This window comes from Natrix helvetica (genome assembly GCF_964273705.1).
Source record: "Natrix helvetica genome assembly, chromosome: 1".
Classification (NCBI taxonomy): domain Eukaryota; kingdom Metazoa; phylum Chordata; class Lepidosauria; order Squamata; family Natricidae; genus Natrix; species Natrix helvetica.
The window spans coordinates 301,698,422-301,716,357 of record NC_138548.1 but is presented as its reverse complement, the minus strand read 5'-3'; the positions used below and the strand labels follow the sequence as shown (position 1 = coordinate 301,716,357).

At 44.2% G+C, this 17,936-nt stretch overlaps 1 protein-coding gene across 4 annotated transcripts in view; it reads left to right on the top strand.

Annotated features, from left to right (window-relative positions):
• SFMBT1 (Scm like with four mbt domains 1) overlaps nucleotides 1-17,936 on the top strand; it is a 136,476-nt gene that overhangs the window by 94,220 nt on the left and 24,320 nt on the right. For all 4 annotated transcript variants that reach the window (XM_081967970.1, XM_081967967.1, XM_081967968.1 and 1 more), the window contains exons 5-10: nucleotides 403-491; nucleotides 7,368-7,614; nucleotides 8,372-8,469; nucleotides 9,220-9,321; nucleotides 12,653-12,803; nucleotides 13,376-13,458. In XM_081967970.1, coding sequence (XP_081824096.1) covers nucleotides 403-491; nucleotides 7,368-7,614; nucleotides 8,372-8,469; nucleotides 9,220-9,321; nucleotides 12,653-12,803; nucleotides 13,376-13,458 — 770 coding nt within the window. The remainder of the gene's footprint in view (nucleotides 1-402; nucleotides 492-7,367; nucleotides 7,615-8,371; nucleotides 8,470-9,219; nucleotides 9,322-12,652; nucleotides 12,804-13,375; nucleotides 13,459-17,936) is intronic.

The window sequence follows — 17,936 nt, the reverse complement described above, 5'->3', positions numbered from 1 at the left end:
AGCCTAATGCTGGGAAAGATTTGAGGGCAAAAGAAGAAAGGGACGACAGAGAATAAGGTGGCTGGATGGAGTCACTGAAGCAGTAGGTGTGAACTTAAATGGACTCCAGAGGATGGTAGAGGACAGAAAGGCCTGGAGGAATGTTGTCCATGAGGTCGCGATGGGTCAACATGACTTCGCAACTAACAACAACAACAACATGTTCCTACTCTAGATTTAATTATCCTTGAACTCAAGAACTCAGGTCACCAAATAGTGAAATATACTCTTAAGTAATCCAAAAGTTGCAAACATTGAACCACAGACATGTGGGTTTGCTTTTGACCTTCCCAGGTAACTTTAATCAAGCTGCTTGTAAGATAGTAAGAGTGCATTAACTTAGTTTTTCCTCTCTTTTTTTAGGCATTAAAGATAAAATTCCCAATCAGATAGAATTCCTTCAGCAAATTCTGAAAGGAGCATGTAGTCCTCCTGCTGGTCTTCTAGAAGGGGTAGGTGTCTACACAGTAACAATTGTAGAAGTAAAGATTATAGTTCAATAAACTGACTGGTAATTACCATTTGTTTTTTTAATTAGTGGCATGATTTTTTTTCCTCTCCACTTTGGTTATAACTTCATCTTTCTGGAATATATTTAAGTAGTGGTAAGAGAGATTTTGCTGTATGGCTATAAAAGATCCCATAACATGGGATTTTCAGAATAAAGTTAAAATCTGGAAGGGATGGAATTTCAGTAGAGAACTCTTTGGGAAAAGAACTTCATCAGTGGGATGGCATATCTATTGTACAGGTAGTACTCATTTAACAACGGTAATTGGTACCAGGATTTTCATTGCGAACCAATGCAGTCATAAAGTGTGACATCACATAACCACATTGTTTAGTGATGACAAGCTTAGCAGTCCCATTGCTCTTGTTAAGCAAGGTTCGTGGGTTACTAAGTGAAACATCACGTGACTGGCACTTATGACTTCCTCCTGGATTCTCAATAAGTCAGTGAAGAAGCTGTCAGGCACAAGTCCCAGCAAATCACAAGCAGGCAGGTGGTGGGTAAATATTATGGAATGAGGCAGAGTTGGAAAAGGGTGTGGTAGTGTGAATGACTTTCAACTTTCCCTAATGGATTCCACATTGATTTTGCTTATGAGAAGTTGGCAGGAGACACCATTTGCAGAGGTGCTGGAGGTGCTATGATGGTCAGAAGTAAGTTGCAAGTACCACTCATTCAGTGCCATCATTAACTGCAAACAGATGCTCAGTGAATGATTGTGGAGAGAAGAAAGAGAACAATGACATAGAAACTGTAATGTTTATCTTGTATTTAATGTGGGCGATCTTTCAATAATATTTTATAGAAGCTCATCTTGATGTTGTTTTTGTAACTTTCAAAAATAACCTTTCCATAATTGCTAGTAAACTTTCTGGTTTGTAAAATTACGTTCGCCTCTTTTTGTTCACGTTTTGATACCTTATGTAATAAAAGTACTGTAGTGACATAGATATGGAAAAGGTTTCTAATACTGTTAGATTCAATGAATCGAGAGTTTTCCTGTACACCGCTTGGAGAGTCCAAGCAATGGGTTAATTCAGTCTGCTTGCCCTTAGGACTGAGGAACTATTTTTCCTTTAGCCACACCTCCTCCTGGTGTGCTCAATCCCCCAGAATTCTTCCTCAGTCAGCCCGTTTGGACGTAATTAGCTAGAGCTCTGAGCTGAATTAATCCTTTTTTGGCTTGGACTCTCTATTTGCTTTTTATTTCTATTTCCTAACATTTCCCCAACTTCGTGAGACGTTTCTTTCCTCATCGCTGCGCTTTTCTCCAGCAGAATTTACATTTGAAGGCCAGGAGGTAAGCTGGAAGGTGGTGGGGGGTGCCCCTCAGCCGATCCTCATGGGACGGCTTCGGAGGCCTGCCGCTTGTCGTTTAAAACGGCGCGGCTGCAGCGGCGAGGTTCCTACGTTCCCAGGCCCTTCGTTTGTTGTTTTAGACGAAGGTTTTTTTTCCGTTCCCCGGCCTGCTAGAGGACCTCTGCCACAGGGAGGAGTGGGCGATCGTCGCCATTCGAGGCGCGTTCGCTCCTCGCTCTCCCTTAGCCCCACGCTGTTGCGGTGGCCATTTTAGGCGCGAAAAAAAGCGCGCCCAGCCATGGCTGCCATTTTGCATCAGCCTCGTTATCAGGAGACCGCTGGAGGTGGCAGGGCCTAGTAAGGGTTTCTCAGGCTGGGATCGCCACCTTCGTCTTTTTGCCTATTTTTGCGAGCGGTGCTGGTTCCTGGGCCATACCAACGGTCATTATACCGGCTGAGGGAGGAGGCCTAAGTAAGCGCAGGCCAAAGCCTTTTTCTAGTCATTCTCCTCCCTGCTTCTCCTGCGGAGCCTTGCGCCTCGGTGCAGGCCCCAATCCTACCCCTGGGCCTCTGACTGGAATTAAGCATGGGATGTTTTCATACGTATTGACTCAATTACTGTGCATATGGCAATTTTGACAAATCTTTTTGTTTTGTTCCCCTTGCAGCAACCAGTCTCTCTCTCTAACTTCTGCCTGTCATAGCCTTGCTCCATCTTGTGTGGTCATTGTCTATGGACCTGCCCAGTCCCCCTGATTCCCAAGATACTAGGCCAAGCCTCTCTCAGGCCCCTAGCAAGGGTTCCTCCTCATCGGGGAGTGGGGGTGCGGGCAAGAGTGGTGGGGGTAGCTCTGGGAAACAGCGTTCCAGAACCCCTTCCGTGGCTGAGGCCAAGGATGCTGAAAGGCGCCAGCGGGCCCTTGACAAGCAGTTTGAGAAGGCCAGACGCCAGGCAGACAGGGAGCAGTCCCTCTCAGGAATCCCTCCCTCCCAGGAAGATCTCCAGATGGTCCTCGCCGAGGAGGTGGAGTCCCAGGACCTATCCCCAAATAGGTCATTTGCAGAGCCGGCTTCCCCGGCACCCTCTTGGGCCTGTGAGCAGGCCCCTCCCCCTGGGGATGCTAGTATAGATGACATGCAGGGTGAGGCTTCACCCCCCCTAGAGGAGGGCTTGGATCCTGATTCTGACTCTGAGGAGTTATCTCCCCGCATGCAGGAACTAATGGCCCGTGCCATTGCCAAGGGCATCACGGAGGCCATGAAATTTAAGAGTCCCACTGCAGTGGCCCCTAGGGGTCCCAAACCCGATCAGGCAGCTCCCCCGCCAAGCAAGCGTGCTCGCCATCCTTCCCTGGAATCCTCAGTGGTCAGCGAGGCCTCTGCCATTGAGGACCCTGACCCGGAGGTGCTAGGTCTCTCGGACGACGAGGACCTTCCCCCTGAAGCGCCCGCCTTTGCGGGTCTGTTCAAGCCCAGCCTTTTCAAATCTGTCCTTCACAAGGTCAAGGCTGCCACCAGGGTGGGGATCAAGCCCAAACCGGCCGCGCCGGCGGCGGATGCCACTCCGGCTAATCCCAATGCGGTCATGTTTGATGTCCCAGCACCCCAACAGGAGCTGGTTCCGGTCCCGGGGCTGTTTCTCGACCTAATCCAGCGCCAGTGGGCTCAACCAGCCACACAGTCCTCTCCCAGTGGGGTAGATAGGAAGCTTTATACTATGGAGCCAGTGCTGGAGGACCTTCTGGCCCTTCCCACTGTCGACCCGCCCATCGCTGCACTCACCTCCAACTCCTCCCTACCGGCCGACCTTCTGGAAGGCCTTAAGGCGGACGACAAGAAGGCGGAAAAGGCGTGCCACAAGACCCACTTGGCGGCTGCCTGGGCCATCAGGGCCTCTTCATCCGTCTCCTTTTTCAATAGTGCTTCTGTGATCTGGCTGCGCGAGCTCCTAACCAAGCTCCCGGCGGGAGACGTCCGCCTCCACCAGGACGTGTCTAAAATAATCGCGGCTTTTACTCCATCCTCTTCCTGGTGCCAAAGAACTCGGGGGGGTGGAGAGCCATCTTGGACCTCAAAAACCTCAACAGGCACATCGCCTACCGGAGGTTCAAGATGCAGTCACTGCAGACCATTCTGGCGGGGATTCGACAGGGAGATCTACTTACATCTATAGATCTCAAAGAGGCATACCTCCACATTCCCATCCGTCCTCAGCACAGAAAGTTCCTGCGCTTCTATTATGCAGGTCGCCACTTCCAGTACAAAGCTCTCCCATTCGGCCTCTCGTCCGCTCCTCGGACGTTTACCAAAGTGCTGGTGGTAGTGGCGGCCCAGCTAAGACGCAGGCCCATAAGGCTCCAGTGCTACCTGGACGACATCCTTATCCAGTCGTCGTCCAGGCAGCAGGCATTGCGGGATCTCCAAACCACTATGAGATCCCTCAAAAATCACGGCTTCACTCTAAACCTAGAGAAGAGCCATCTCACTCCAACAAACAGACTTGTACACCTGGGGGCGGTGATAGATACCAACTTGTGCAGGGTTTTCCTCTCCCAAGACAGGTTGGCCGGTCTAAGGTCCATGACCCACAAGGTGATGAGCTTGAGGCAGGCTCCAGTGGTCCTTCTGTCGCAGCTGCTGGGAAAAATGATCTCCTGCATTTCCATCGTGCCGTGGGCCCGCCTGCATTCCAGGGCGCTTTCAGTGGCTGCTGCTGCCGTACCAGAGGGCATCCAGGAGCAACTCTCCCAGGCCGATTCGAGTTACGCCGGAAGTGAAGAGGTCTCTCCGCTGGTGGGTGTCTCCGGCCATCCTCAAGGGCCACCTATTCAAGGAGCCCGACAGGTTAATCATAACCACAGATGCCAGCCTCTCCGGCTGGGGGGCTCACATGGGTTCCCTGGTTGTCCAGGGCAAGTGGTCCCAAGTGGAAACCAGCTACAGCATCAACCTGCTGGAGCTGAGAGCTGCTCGCCTGGCCCTGCGCCATTTCAGCCGGTCCATTCATCGTCAACATGTACTTCTGATGACGGACAATGTGGCCACCAAGGCCCACATCAACCGCCAGGGCGGCACCAGATCCAGAGCACTGATGAGAGAGGCGGAGTCCCTGGGCCGCTGGGCGGAGCGCCATCTGGAATCTCTCCGCTCCGACCACATCTCCGGAGTGGACAACACACAGGCAGACTGGTTGAGCAGGACAACTATAGATCCTGCGGAGTGGAAACTGGACCCTCGCCTGTTCCACCAGATGTCCGACAGATTCGGAAATCTGACCGTAGACCTGTTTGCGTCCAGGGACAACAAGCAGCTCGACCGCTTCTACTCCCGGTTCTTCACCCCGGGGGCGGAGGGGACAGATGCACTGCGTTGCAAGTGGCCCCGCGAGCTACTGTATGCCTTCCCCCCCGCCTCTCCTTCCTCAATTCATCTCCAAAGTCATCGCAGAGGGAGCGGAAGTCCTCCTCGTGGCCCCGCACTGGCCCCGCAGGTCGTGGTTCGCCGACCTTGTCCACCTGTCGGTGTCTCCTCCGTGACGCATCCCTCCGGACCAGATCTCCCTCAGCCAGGGGGCCGTGGTTCATCCAGAGCCCCAGTGGCTCCAGTTGGCCGTCTGGCACTTGAGGGGGACCAACTGAAGGGCCAAGGCCTGTCAGAGGAGGTAGTGAACACCATTCAGGCGGCGAGACGCCCTTCAACCACCAGGATTTATGATGCGTCCTGGGCCGCCTTTGCAAAGTGGTGTTAGGATCTGCTCATCGAGCCGACGACCATGCCTGTTTCCAGAGTCCTTGACTTTCTTCAAGCGGGACTCAACAAGGGCCTGGCCCCGAACACCCTTCGACGCCAAGTGGCGGCCTTGTCCACCGTCTGGTCGGGCGACCATCTTTTGCCCCTCAGCAAAATCCCGAAGGTGCGCCTCTTCCTCAAGGGCGCCTCTAACCTTCGCCCTCCCACCGTTCATCGCTACCCCACTTGGCAGCTGTCCGTGGTCCTGCGGGCCCTCTCCGGCCCTCCATTCGAACCTCTACGCACTACTTCTCTTCGATTCCTGATGCTGAAGACGGCCTTCTTGATTGCCATCACGTCAGCTCGCCGGATTTCGGAGCTGGCGGCTCTTTCTGTTCGCCAGGACCTGTGCGTCATCCACCCTGACAGGGTCATTTTGAGGCTGGACCCGACCTTTACTCCCAAAGTGAACTCATGGTTCCATAGAGCGCAAGGCATTGTGTTGCCAAATTTTTGTCCTCATCCGTCGCATCCCAGGGAGCGCTCCTGGCACAATCTTGATGTCAGGAGGGCCCTGAAGGTTTACATTGCTTGTACTGCGGAGTTCAGGAAGTCAGAGGCTCTCTTCCTCTCCTTCCAGCCTGGTTCCCTAGGGAAGAAGGTCTCTTCCTCCACGATTGGCAGGTGGCTTCGCGCCTGCATTGCGACAGCCTATGAAAGTCAATCCAAAGCCGTTCCGCGCGGCATCACCGCACACTCCACACGAAGTGCTGCTACCTCGGCGGCCTGGGCCACCCAGGCCTCGATCCTGGACATCTGCAGGGCCGCTACGTGGTCCTCTCCTTCTCCTTTTGTGCGACACTATAAATTGGACATTTTCGCCTCGGCTCAGGCGTCCTTCAGCAGGCGTGTGCTCCAGCTGGTTGTGTCAGAGACCGAATCCCGGGAGCCTTCTTCTGCCCACCCAGATGGACAATAACTTGGGTATGTCCCATTGCTTGGACTCTCCAAGCGGTGTACAGGAAAATGACCATTGGCTTACCTGAAGGGTCCTTTTCTGTACACCGCGGGAGAGTCCAACCCACCCTGGCTCTCAAGGCCGGGATTCGGGTTCTTCGTGTCAACAGTACATCATCTTGGACGCTTCGCTCCGTCCGCACGAACTGACTCCTTCTAAGAATTCTGGGGGATTGAGCACACCAGGAGGAGGTGTGGCTAAAGGAAAAATAGTTCCTCAGTCCTAAGGGCAAGCAGACTGAATTAACCCATTGCTTGGACTCTCCCGCGGTGTACAGAAAAGGACCCTTCAGGTAAGCCAATGGTCATTTGCTTCATGAGCTCATCAGTTAATCTAATTTACGGATTGGCTCAGTTCTCTGCTATTTGCTGCTTTTGGAAGCTAATGGCATCTTATAAAAGAGTACATTAAAATGGAGAACTGGTCACCCATTAGTATTCTGGATGAATGGGAAATAGACACATATATAAATAAATAATATATTTCTATTAAGGAATATACAGTTAAACAGAAATCAATGCTATAATGTTACTTAAAAGCAAGTACACTCAAAGCCTAGAAAGCAAAGACAATAAGAAATAGCAAATCCTTTCTTATTTCACAATAATTGTGAACCTGTTACAAATATAACCATATTACAGATAATAATGTCATTACAAAAAGTTAAAATGTGTAAGAAAATGAATGAAGTAAGTACATAAATAATGTTACATTTTAGAATAGATAACTAGGAAGATGCCTTTAACATTTTTCTTTCTTTTTACTCTACAGCTCCATCGAGGAAAAAATTCTTTGGATCTTATTGCACCAGGGTCACGACTTGAATGTCAGCACATAAATAGCTATCTAGGAGCTTGGATAGTCACAGTTCTGGAAAACATTGGTGGAAGACTCAGGCTGCGCTATGAAGGACTTGGAGATGTAGAACAATATGACTTATGGATGTTCTATTTAGATCCCTTTCTCCATCCAATGGGTTGGGTATCTCAGCAAGGATACATCCTTGAACCTCCTTTAGGTACAAAACTTAATTTTCAATCACAAACTAGCACTGCAGACTGAAAGAAATTAACTTCTTATCTGTAGTTTTCTGGATCTTCCTCCTTCCCTTGTTTGATGATACTTGTATATTTGTGTCAAGCTGCCTTCTTAAAATAATCCATTTTTAAAACAATCTTTGTTTCTTTCAGTTGAAATGGAATTATTATTAGAGTTCTTTCTTTTCAAACAAATATGTTGGCAACTTATTCGTTGTATAAGGATTTAAATCTCTTTCTTATAAAATCTAAGTTTAAGAAAATTTTGGTCAAAGCTAAAATAATTTTGCACTGTGGTGAAATGCCTAGCCAAACTAGAAGGGAATTAATTATAGAAAGTAAATCATCCTTACCTGACCACTCAGATCATGTTTTTGAGGAAAGTTTTCTACAGTAGGTGGCATGCTGCATATGAGGTGTTATATTCTGCTAGGTGGCTGGACTATTCAAGATCAAAACTATATATGAGAGAGGGGGGAGGGGGAGAGGGAGAGATAAGAAATTTTGTCTTCCTGAAAAGTGACTCAGCCTTCCATCCTTCTGAGGTCAGTCAAATGAGGATCTAGATTGTTGGGGGCAATATTCTGTAAACTTAGAAAGGATTGTAAAGCACTGTGAAATAGTGTATATAAATCTTATTGTAATTGTTACATTACTATGAATGTAGTAAAATATATTCATTTTAAAAGTGTGTTTTACTTTTAATGGGATATCAAATTTATCTTTCTTTTATTGAAGCTATTAGGCATTTGAAGACTGAAGCAGAATGGCAAGAAACTCTAGCAAAAGTAAAAGAAGAGGAAGAAGAATCGTTAGTGCCCACTGATCTGTTCAAGGTGTGACATTTGGCATTTACTGTATTCTTAGCAAATGCTATGATTAAATCTAATATGTACAAAAATAATTTCTGGGAACTAGACAAGGTAATATTTTAATTAAGCTTTTTACTTATTGGATATTAGAAACTCTAGGTAATTTAAAAAATTTAAATATATTGTAGAAGATAATGTATAGATTATTTTAGAGATTAATGAAACAGATACACTTTCAACTTCCCATCCTGCAGGAAAACCCCAAACCCAGTTTTGAAAGATTCAAAAATATGTTGTCAATTTTTTAAAGAAATAAGTAATCAGAATGTTATGATATGTTAATTTATTTGGAAGAATGATTCTTAGAAAAATCTTGGTTAAAATTGTTGTGTGAAAAGTTTATACTGTAAAAACGAATCATGCTGAATTATTTTTGAGAGAGCAAGTGTTGGTAGCTTTAATTTGTTGGCTTCCTATCAGTGGAAAACGTCCATATTACTTTTAGAGAAATAGAATGTGTCTTTTATCAATGGAAAATATTTTGCAGGTCTCATTCTCTATTATAAATAATTTTCTTCCTTGGAGACTGCCTCACCAATCTTGATGTCACTGAATAATTTAAAACAGAAAAGAAAACTGATCCAAACAAAATAAGGGTGTTTTAAAAATAACTGTGTGTGTGTGTGCGCGCGCACATGTATTTGTACATATCTACTTAGGTATTAAGAAAATTTTGAGAGATGGAAACTAACGGTTTTTATTAATCCTTTTTAGGACAAACCTATTGTTGGAACTCATGCATTTTCTGTAAATATGAAGTTGGAAGCTATTAATCCAAAAGCTCCTTTTGCCATATCACCTGCTACAGTTACAAAGGTATCACAAGTATCTCAGCTGCTAACTGTAATTTCCTTCTTCATTGCCAAGAAAACTATTCTCTATAATTTACTCACACTCTAATTTAGGTCACTTTGAATGGAAGCTAATTTTGTAGGGCATTTGCAAGAAGAACATGTCTCAGTATTTGTTCATAAATACCTGATTTTAATTCTGAGTTTCAGCTCCAAGAAATATGAAATAATATTATGGAAGAGGCAGAGCTCAGTTTCTATATAAGTCAGCAACTATGAAAGCTCCTTAATCTGGGATTGAATTGCAAGGAGCTAGACTCACAGGCAGCTTTAAGAACTTTATTGCTTAAAATTTAGTAGGGACATTTATCTTTTACAAGAATTTTATGTGGTTCCAGAAGTACACAAATGCACATTTTTTCTTTCATTGTTCTAAAATTTATCAGTTGCAGTTGTGAATCGGTATTAATCCTGAAATAATTTGTTTTGTTTTTTTCCTATCCAGCTACTTGCTGGATTCTTAATTTTCAAAAACTGGTTAAGCCATGGTACATTTCTTTGCGCCTAAAATCACAATGGGCTGAAAAATATTATTAATTAAAAAAAAATAAGAGAAAATTTATAATGTGATTTTCCTCAATAGATATTGAAATTAAGGTGACCAACTTTTTTACAGTGAAAAGGAGGACAAATAAATTGGAAAAAATATATCGTAAATAAAAGAAATATTTTATTCATTGCAACAATAATACACTAAAATATGATATATGCATAATAAAAACATTTGCAACATTTTATATTGTAATTATGCTTACATGCCTGTTAATTATTATTTAAATGAGTACTTTTCCATTGAATTAATATTTTTTGTCAATGTACATCATCATCTAACAATATATTGGAAATATCTGAACAAGAAATATCCTTCATATTGAATTTTACGGCAAGTGCTGCAGCTAGAGTATCAACATTCAATCTCAATTTCTCACTTGTCGAAAAATCATTGGCAATTGAAAAAACTCTTTCAACTGCTGCATTAGTTCCAGGGCAGCACAACGTAAATTAAACAAGTATAAATAAATGTTCACATGGAATATGTTCATTTTTGAAATGGCTGAAAATATCCACCCATCTTTTATCAATTTCAACATGTTGATTTTCCCATTGTATTAATTTTTCAGAATTTAAATATACATTCAGTCTTCTAATTTCTTCAAAGGGACAATTGTCGTCTATTTTAATGTCTAGCATTTCTTTAGATAAAAATTCTCGAGTCTTGACGAATTGTCATGTCAAATACAAATACGTCACATAACGCGCAACAGATTAGTCTTCAAATATCGAAAAGGAGGACATATAGGAGGACACTTTTCGAGGGAGGACAGAACTTACAAAAGAAGGACTGTCCTCCCTAAAGGAGGACGGTTGGTCACCTTATTGAAATAATAAGAGAACAATAATTTTAGCATCTGGGTTTTTTTCTGTTTTGTGAATCAATTTGGCTTATGAGGTCTAGAAGTGAATCATATGTTTAAAAGGGTTGAGTTTTACTCCTAGTGATTGCATGGACATGTCATGCAGTTTTATTTTCAGTAGTTCAGAAAAAGTTTGTCACTGCCTTCTCTTAGAATGTCTTTTGACTTTACAGTCTACAATAGAATAGTTTCTCATCAAAATACTAACTTGGTTTGACCTTATTTACTTCCTGAACCCTAAAGATGCAGGTGTAAAAGCTAGCTATCAGATATTTTCAGGAACACTATTTCTTATCCTCCCTATCTATAAAATTATTGCAGTGAAATAGTTTTTTAAAATAAATAAGACTTCTCGCATTGTATAATTGTATAATTTTGGAAAAGTTCTGTGGCTGTTTGCTAAGCCAGTGAAAACCCTTAGGAAGATTTTATCTAGATTAGTTCCAAAATTCCTAGTTGCTGGTTTGGGAAATGCAAACATTATTAATGACATACTGAGTGAGCATCTTGCACAGTAGCAGAGAGAGTCAGTATTAACAAGTGTTTAAAACTGAATATAAATTGCAGTTTTAAGATGGTTTTATAGGTATGTATCTTCTCAGTATTTGTGCAGCTGTATTAATAACTATGTCTGGAATAGGTACACAGCTTTTATATCATTTTCTTAGCCTAAACCTTCATGACAGTTATGAGTTCTATGTTGCCAACACTGTCAATTCTTTATTGTAATTTTTGTTCTTTTTGCAGTCAGCATTCTTTTTATATTGCACGTCCCTTTCTTATCTTATACTTTCCATAGTGCAGCATCCCATTTTTTATACAGAACAACTTTCCTGTTAGACTGTTGGCATTTCTTCTTGGTTTCATCTTTGTGTTTTATTATACCTTTTGGGCCCTTATGTTTGAGCTCCCCATTTCATTACATACATAAATTTGTCAACTTGAAATTCATTTTAATTTCGTGGTAAGCTAAGACCTCTTAGTGCTGTTTTATTTTTAGGCTTAGAATGTGCTTAACAGCCTTAGAAGTCCCAAAAGGGGTATACCAGATAGGAAGGTAAGCCAAGGTGATGCAGTAGTTAGAGTGCAGTATTGCAAGCTATTTCAGATGACAGCTGGCTGCAGTTTGGCAGTTCAAATCTCACCGGTTCAAGGTTAACTCAGCCTTCCATCCTTCCGAGGTGGGTAAAATGAGGACCCAGATTGTTGGGGGCAATAGGCTGATTCTGTAAAACCGCTTAAAGAGGGCTGTAAAAGCACTATGAAGCGGTATATAAGTCTAAGTGCTATGCTAAGTGCTAAGGTTTGGGGTGTGAGAGAAATAATCTCTCCTGCTGTCCTTCTGTATTCATCATTCTAAAACACAATTTATGCCAGGTTTTAAATTCTTAATTTCAAGATATTTTTAAAATCCTGAATAAAGAAACGAAAATTTCAGACATAACATTTTATTTCTTTCTATTTCTTTTTTTCCTTGGGGGTTTTCTTATAGACTGTAAGATGTTTTAGGCCTGAGATGTGCAATCTTTCTGGGGCCAACAACTGCACTTTTTTGCACAGGATATTAAACCCCATTATAGCAGGGAAAACTATGCTTGGTGTAGTTTAATTAAAATTTCAAATTAAACTAACGTTTCCTATGTTCTTCTGTCATATTCAGTGACAACATCTGAGGTTGAAGACTTCGTCAAATGTCACCTTTTATTTTAAGATAGCTAATATTTAATACAATTTGTTAAAATCCTCTCAACAAGGGACAAAACTATAAAAATACATAACATAGACAGGAAATATCTTAAAAATATAGTCTTGTAACTTGATTGTGAAACTACATATAATTTTTATTTTTATATTATCTAAGTCATTTCTTTATTTTTGTAGGTATTGGATGATAAATATTTCTTGGTAGAAATAGATGATTTGAGACCAGATTGTACCACAAGACAGCCTTTTATTTGTCATGTCAATAGTGCTGGACTTTTCCCTGTGCAGTGGAGTCTGAAAAATGGCTTACATCTCAACCCTCCACCTGGTGTGTATATGTAATCAGCCATCATTCATATCAGTCTTCTAGATGCATTTAAATTTGTGGTATAATTTAATTTTGTTTATTGAGCTATTTTGGAGATGGATAATTTTGTAGCGTAATTCAGTTGTAGTTTAGACCTGAGGAAGAATTTTCTGAAGTTTGGAGCTATTTTTTTAAAAAAATTGCGCTCATGTTTAAGGAAATCAGTGTGATATACAAGTAGTCCTCAACTTACAATAGTTCATTTAGTGATCATTCAAAGTTACAATAGCATTGAAAAAAGTGATTTATAACTGTTCTTGACATTTACGATAGTTGCAGCCTCCCCGTGGTCATGTGATCAAAATTTGGATGCTTGGCAATTGATTCATATTTATGACAGTTGCAGTATCCCAGGGTCGTCGAGGACTACCTGTACTATAATATTAGATGAGGATTGTCTAAATTGAGGGTCAAAGAACGCTGATCATTATTAATGAGCCAGATGCGGAGGAAATGGAAGATAACTCAACATTTTAAAGAAGGAGTAAGATTAAAACGCTATGATAAAGTTATTTTTCCCCCCTTCTTCACAGGTTATCCAGGTCAAGACTTTGACTGGGCAGATTATCTCAAGCAATGCGGAGCTGAGGCTGCTCCTCAAAACTGCTTTCCTCTGGTAAGCATTCATGAAAGTAATGTGAATGATTTTATTTACTGATGCATGTTTTATTCCTAAAGTCCATTAGCCACAGCACATACTAATAAAACCCTTGCTTTGTTCTTAGAATGTGACTTCACAGTTTAAACTATGAAATCTAAACATATGCTTGTAGTAATTAATATTCATCGTATTCTTCCAGAATTTATAGTGTAGCTCAGTGATGGCGAACCTTCTTTGGCTCGCGTGCCATAAGTGGGGGGAGCGCAGGGGGATCGTCTGCGGGTGTGCCGTACCCATAATGCAATGCGCGACCCCCAGTGCACATGCGTGCACTACAGGCGCTCCCCCCCCAATTTTTACATGCTTTTTTCGCCCTCCCCAGGCTCCAGAGGCTTTATAGGAGCCTGGTGAGGGCGAAAACAGCCTCCCCCCCCCTCCAGATGCCCTCCGGAGGCATCAAGGAAGCCTCCGGACGGTCCCTGAAGCCTTTGGAGTGCCCAAAACAACCCTCCGAGCAAACCGGAAGTGACTTCCGGTTTGCTCGGAAGATTGTTTTGAGCGCTCCAAAGGCTTCAGGGACTGTCCAGAGGTTTCCCTGAAGCCTCCGGAGGGCGTTCCGGGGGGGGGGGGGCGGAGGAGGCTGTTTAAATGGCTTTTAAAAAGGGTGAACTCAGCTGAGAGGGCAGCGCCTCGCGTCCCCTGATAAATGGCTCTACGTGCCACCTGTGGCACGCGTGCCATAGGTTCGCCATCACTGGTGTAGCTTGTATAACAGTGTCCTTTTGTGTCTGGCTACAAATGCTGCTGATACAGTAAGATGTTTCTTTGCATATGCAATTTAAACTGCAAATTAGGATTTGTGGTGATGGAATGCTCCTTTGTAAATAAAAAAAAATCTGCATCTAGAGAGTTAGCAAGGTTTAGCTAACAAAATTAGCTAACAATTTCCAATTGATATTGTCCAAATATCATTATATTGAAATATAATGTAGATTTTGTACAGCAACAACATAATAAAAAAGTTAAAAATGCTAAAACAAGCCTAAATTTGTGGCTGACCTCACAAGCAATCATCATAATAATGCTTTTTTAAAAGGTTGGTAGATTGCTTAACTGGAATTCTTCAGTTTAGCACCCAACATTTTAGGTTTAGTGATTTATTTTTATTTAGAGAACCCAACAAAGTAGGTAGGAGTAAAAATGGGTGTATATTTGCAAGTGTGTATTTATGAAGGGAAAGCCTTCATAAATACACCTGAAAATGCTTAACACCTGAAAATTGTAGAAAGGCATCCTACATTGAGGGATAGCATTATTTAAGGCAGGCGGGGAAGAGGAAAGTGTGATTATAAATGTACATTACAGGCAATTGTTTACATTCAGACCTTAGGCAGATCAATACTTCTGGGTTGAAGTGGTAGGGTAGAACTTTTTCAGACAAGTTTTTGTGTTAGAGTTCTAAATACCATGCAGAAATAAATCATTGTCCAAGGCAAAACATCCTTTAAGGTGCAATTTATTCCGCAGGCATGTTAGCACGGCTATGGAAAATTTCAACTCTGAATTACATCCTGTAAGTTCACCCAGTAGAAAGTTCATGATCTCTCCCCACACCCACAAACCCATCACATGTTCCAATCATCATCTTCCACGCTGGCATGTACACCCATCTTCTTCTGGCCAGGTGTCGAGGTGCTGAGACAAAAGATGACCTTGGCTTCTACAAAAGAATGTCAACAATCCATTCTACAATCCTACTCCTTTCTATTCCCCCCTCCCAACTACTACACTAATGAAACAGCATAGAAAATTATAAGAAAGTGTGGCAGGCCAAAGATCCTAAAAAGAATATAACTACAGGCCTGACAGGTGGCCTCTCCTCAAAAAAAAAACACGTTTCCTGCAAAGAGAATAACATAAGAGTTAACATAACAAAATTAACTACCTCTTCTCCACCCAGGGGAACCCCTTGACTTCTCGGGAAACTTCCCATTGAATTGCTTTACTAACTTCTCCACTTCTAGGTTCCCACTGTTTACCCAATTAACTTCAGACCAAGGGTAACCCTTCCAATGCACTAAGTACTGTAAGCAACCCCTATTCAGCCTGAAATCTACAATTTTTTCCACCTCAGATTGTGTTTCCCCTTCCATCACTAAAGGAGGAGATTGAGCTTGGGTGGATGCTCTTCTGTTAGACCCAATTACTGGTTTCAACAAGCTACAATGAAATTCTGGGTCAATTTCCCCTAGACTTCTGGGTAGACTGAGTTGAACTGTAACTGAGTTAACTATCTTCACTATTGGGAATGGACCTAGAAATTTTGGACCCAATTCCTTGCTAAGCATTTCTAATCTTATATATTTGGTAGATACAAAAACATTGTCCCCCACACGGTAGGGGTTTTGGAGCGAGCGATGTTGATCATCTTGCTTCTGGTAGGCTTCTGCTGCAACTGCTAGAGCCTTCTTCGTATTCTCCCATCCTTTCTTTAGCATGTCCATCCATTCACTCAAAGACATGAAGGAAGGAGGTTCTCTAGGCAACTCAGGCATGGCAACAACTTCCATGCCACTGGTAATCTGGAAACCCGCTAATCCTCTGCTGCTGTGGACCGCATCATTGTACGCCACTTCGGCGAAGGGTAGCAAGTCCGACCAGTTGTTGTGCTGATAGTCCACAAAACACCTGATGTATTGTTCCACCACCGCCTTGGCTCCCTCTGCTGCGCCGTCCTTGCTGGGATGAACCTCTGAGCTCAATTCTTGTGTGGACCCAATGGATCTCAGGACCTCTCTCCAGAACTTGGTTGTGAACTGGACTCCGCAGTCTGAAATGATCCACTTGGGCACACCGTGCAGGCGATAAATGTGTTTCACAAACATTTTCGCTAATTTGTTTGCGGATGGCAATCCTGAGCAAGCAATGAAGTGTGCCTGCTTAGAAAACAAATCAATAACAGTCCAAATTACTTTATGCCCACTGCTGTCTGGGAGTTCCATGATGAAGTCCATTGCGACCTCTTCCCATGGCCGTTTCGGGCTCTCTGCTGCAGGTGCTGTAGGTTCTGGGCTCTTGGATCCAATCATCCACGGCTGGCCTTGTTCCTCCTCCGAGGCCTCCCCCTTGGTAGGACTCTTCGTCACCTGAAGTTGAGGGTCCTCTTCCAGAGGTCGGTTGGGCATTTCCCCCTCCGAGGCCTCCCCCTTAGTTGGACTCTTTGTCACCTTAAGTTGGGGATCCTCCTCCGGAGATTGTCTGCCCTTTTCCTCTTCCGAGGCCTCCCCCTTGGTAGGACACTTCGTCACTTTAAGTTGGGGATCCTCTTCCAGAGGTTGTTGGCCCAGATGACTTTTCTGTGCAGGCATCTGGGGCCCTCTCTTAACCACCGTGGCAATTGGTACACACGTTTGTTCTTCGGCAATTCCCTCCTCCGAGGCCTCCCCCTTGGTAGGACTCTTCGCCACCTGAAGTTGGGGATCCTCTTCCAGAGGTCGTTTAGGCTTTTCCCCCTCCGAGGCCTCCCCCTTAGTTGGACTCTTTGTCACCTTAAGTTGGGGATCCTCCTCCAGAGATTGTCTGCCCTTTTCCTCTTCCGAGGCCTCCCCCTTGGTAGGACACTTCCTCACCTTAAGTTGGGGATCCTCTTCCAGCGGTTGTTGGCCCAGATGACTCTTCCGTGGTGGCATCTGGGACCCTCTCTTTACCGCCGTGGTGGTTGGTGCGCACGATTGTGGCATTGGGGCTGGAGCCAAACACTGACGCTCTGTGGCCAAGTTGACAACAATGGTGGCATTTAATTGGCCCCCACGAGGAATGGAACCTAGTTACATCTCTAAACTTAGGAACCGTTTCATCACACTGCCTTGCTCTCCAACTTGCAGCTGCCCCCTTGGTAAACCCTTCTTCCATGGTGGAGATTGCTTCTCTGTAGGAAGGTGGAGTAAGAACCTTTTGGGGCATTGCAGATGCACCTTGTTCCGCTTCCCATCTTGCAGGCCTGGCTTTGGTAATCCCTTCTTCCATGTTGGTGATTGCTACTCTGTAAGAAGGTGGGGTAAGAACCACTTGGGGCCTTGCAGGCGCACATTTTCCCGCCATCCACAATGCAGGCCTCTGTTTGGTAATCCCTTCTTCCATGGAGATTTCTTCTCTGTAGGAAGGTCTGGTAAGAACCTTTTTGGGCCTTGCAGGGGAGACTGGAACCAGTGGGGAGGTCAATCCCTCGGTTGGCCACTGCCCAGCTTTCTGCCATGGTGCCATCTGCTGAGGGAGGGCAGGTGCCCACTGGCATCCCTCCCATCCATGACCTGGGGTTAAGACCCATCCCAGGGTTGCCTGCTTCACAGGTTGCAGCTCAACCAATGATGGCTGGCTAAGGGGTTTTACGTGCCAAGGACCCTCCTGCTGGCTTGGAGGAGTTATGGGCCAAGTAGGTGCCCTTTGCTGGCTTGGATGAGTTATGGGCCAAGTAGGTGCCCTCTGCTGGCTTG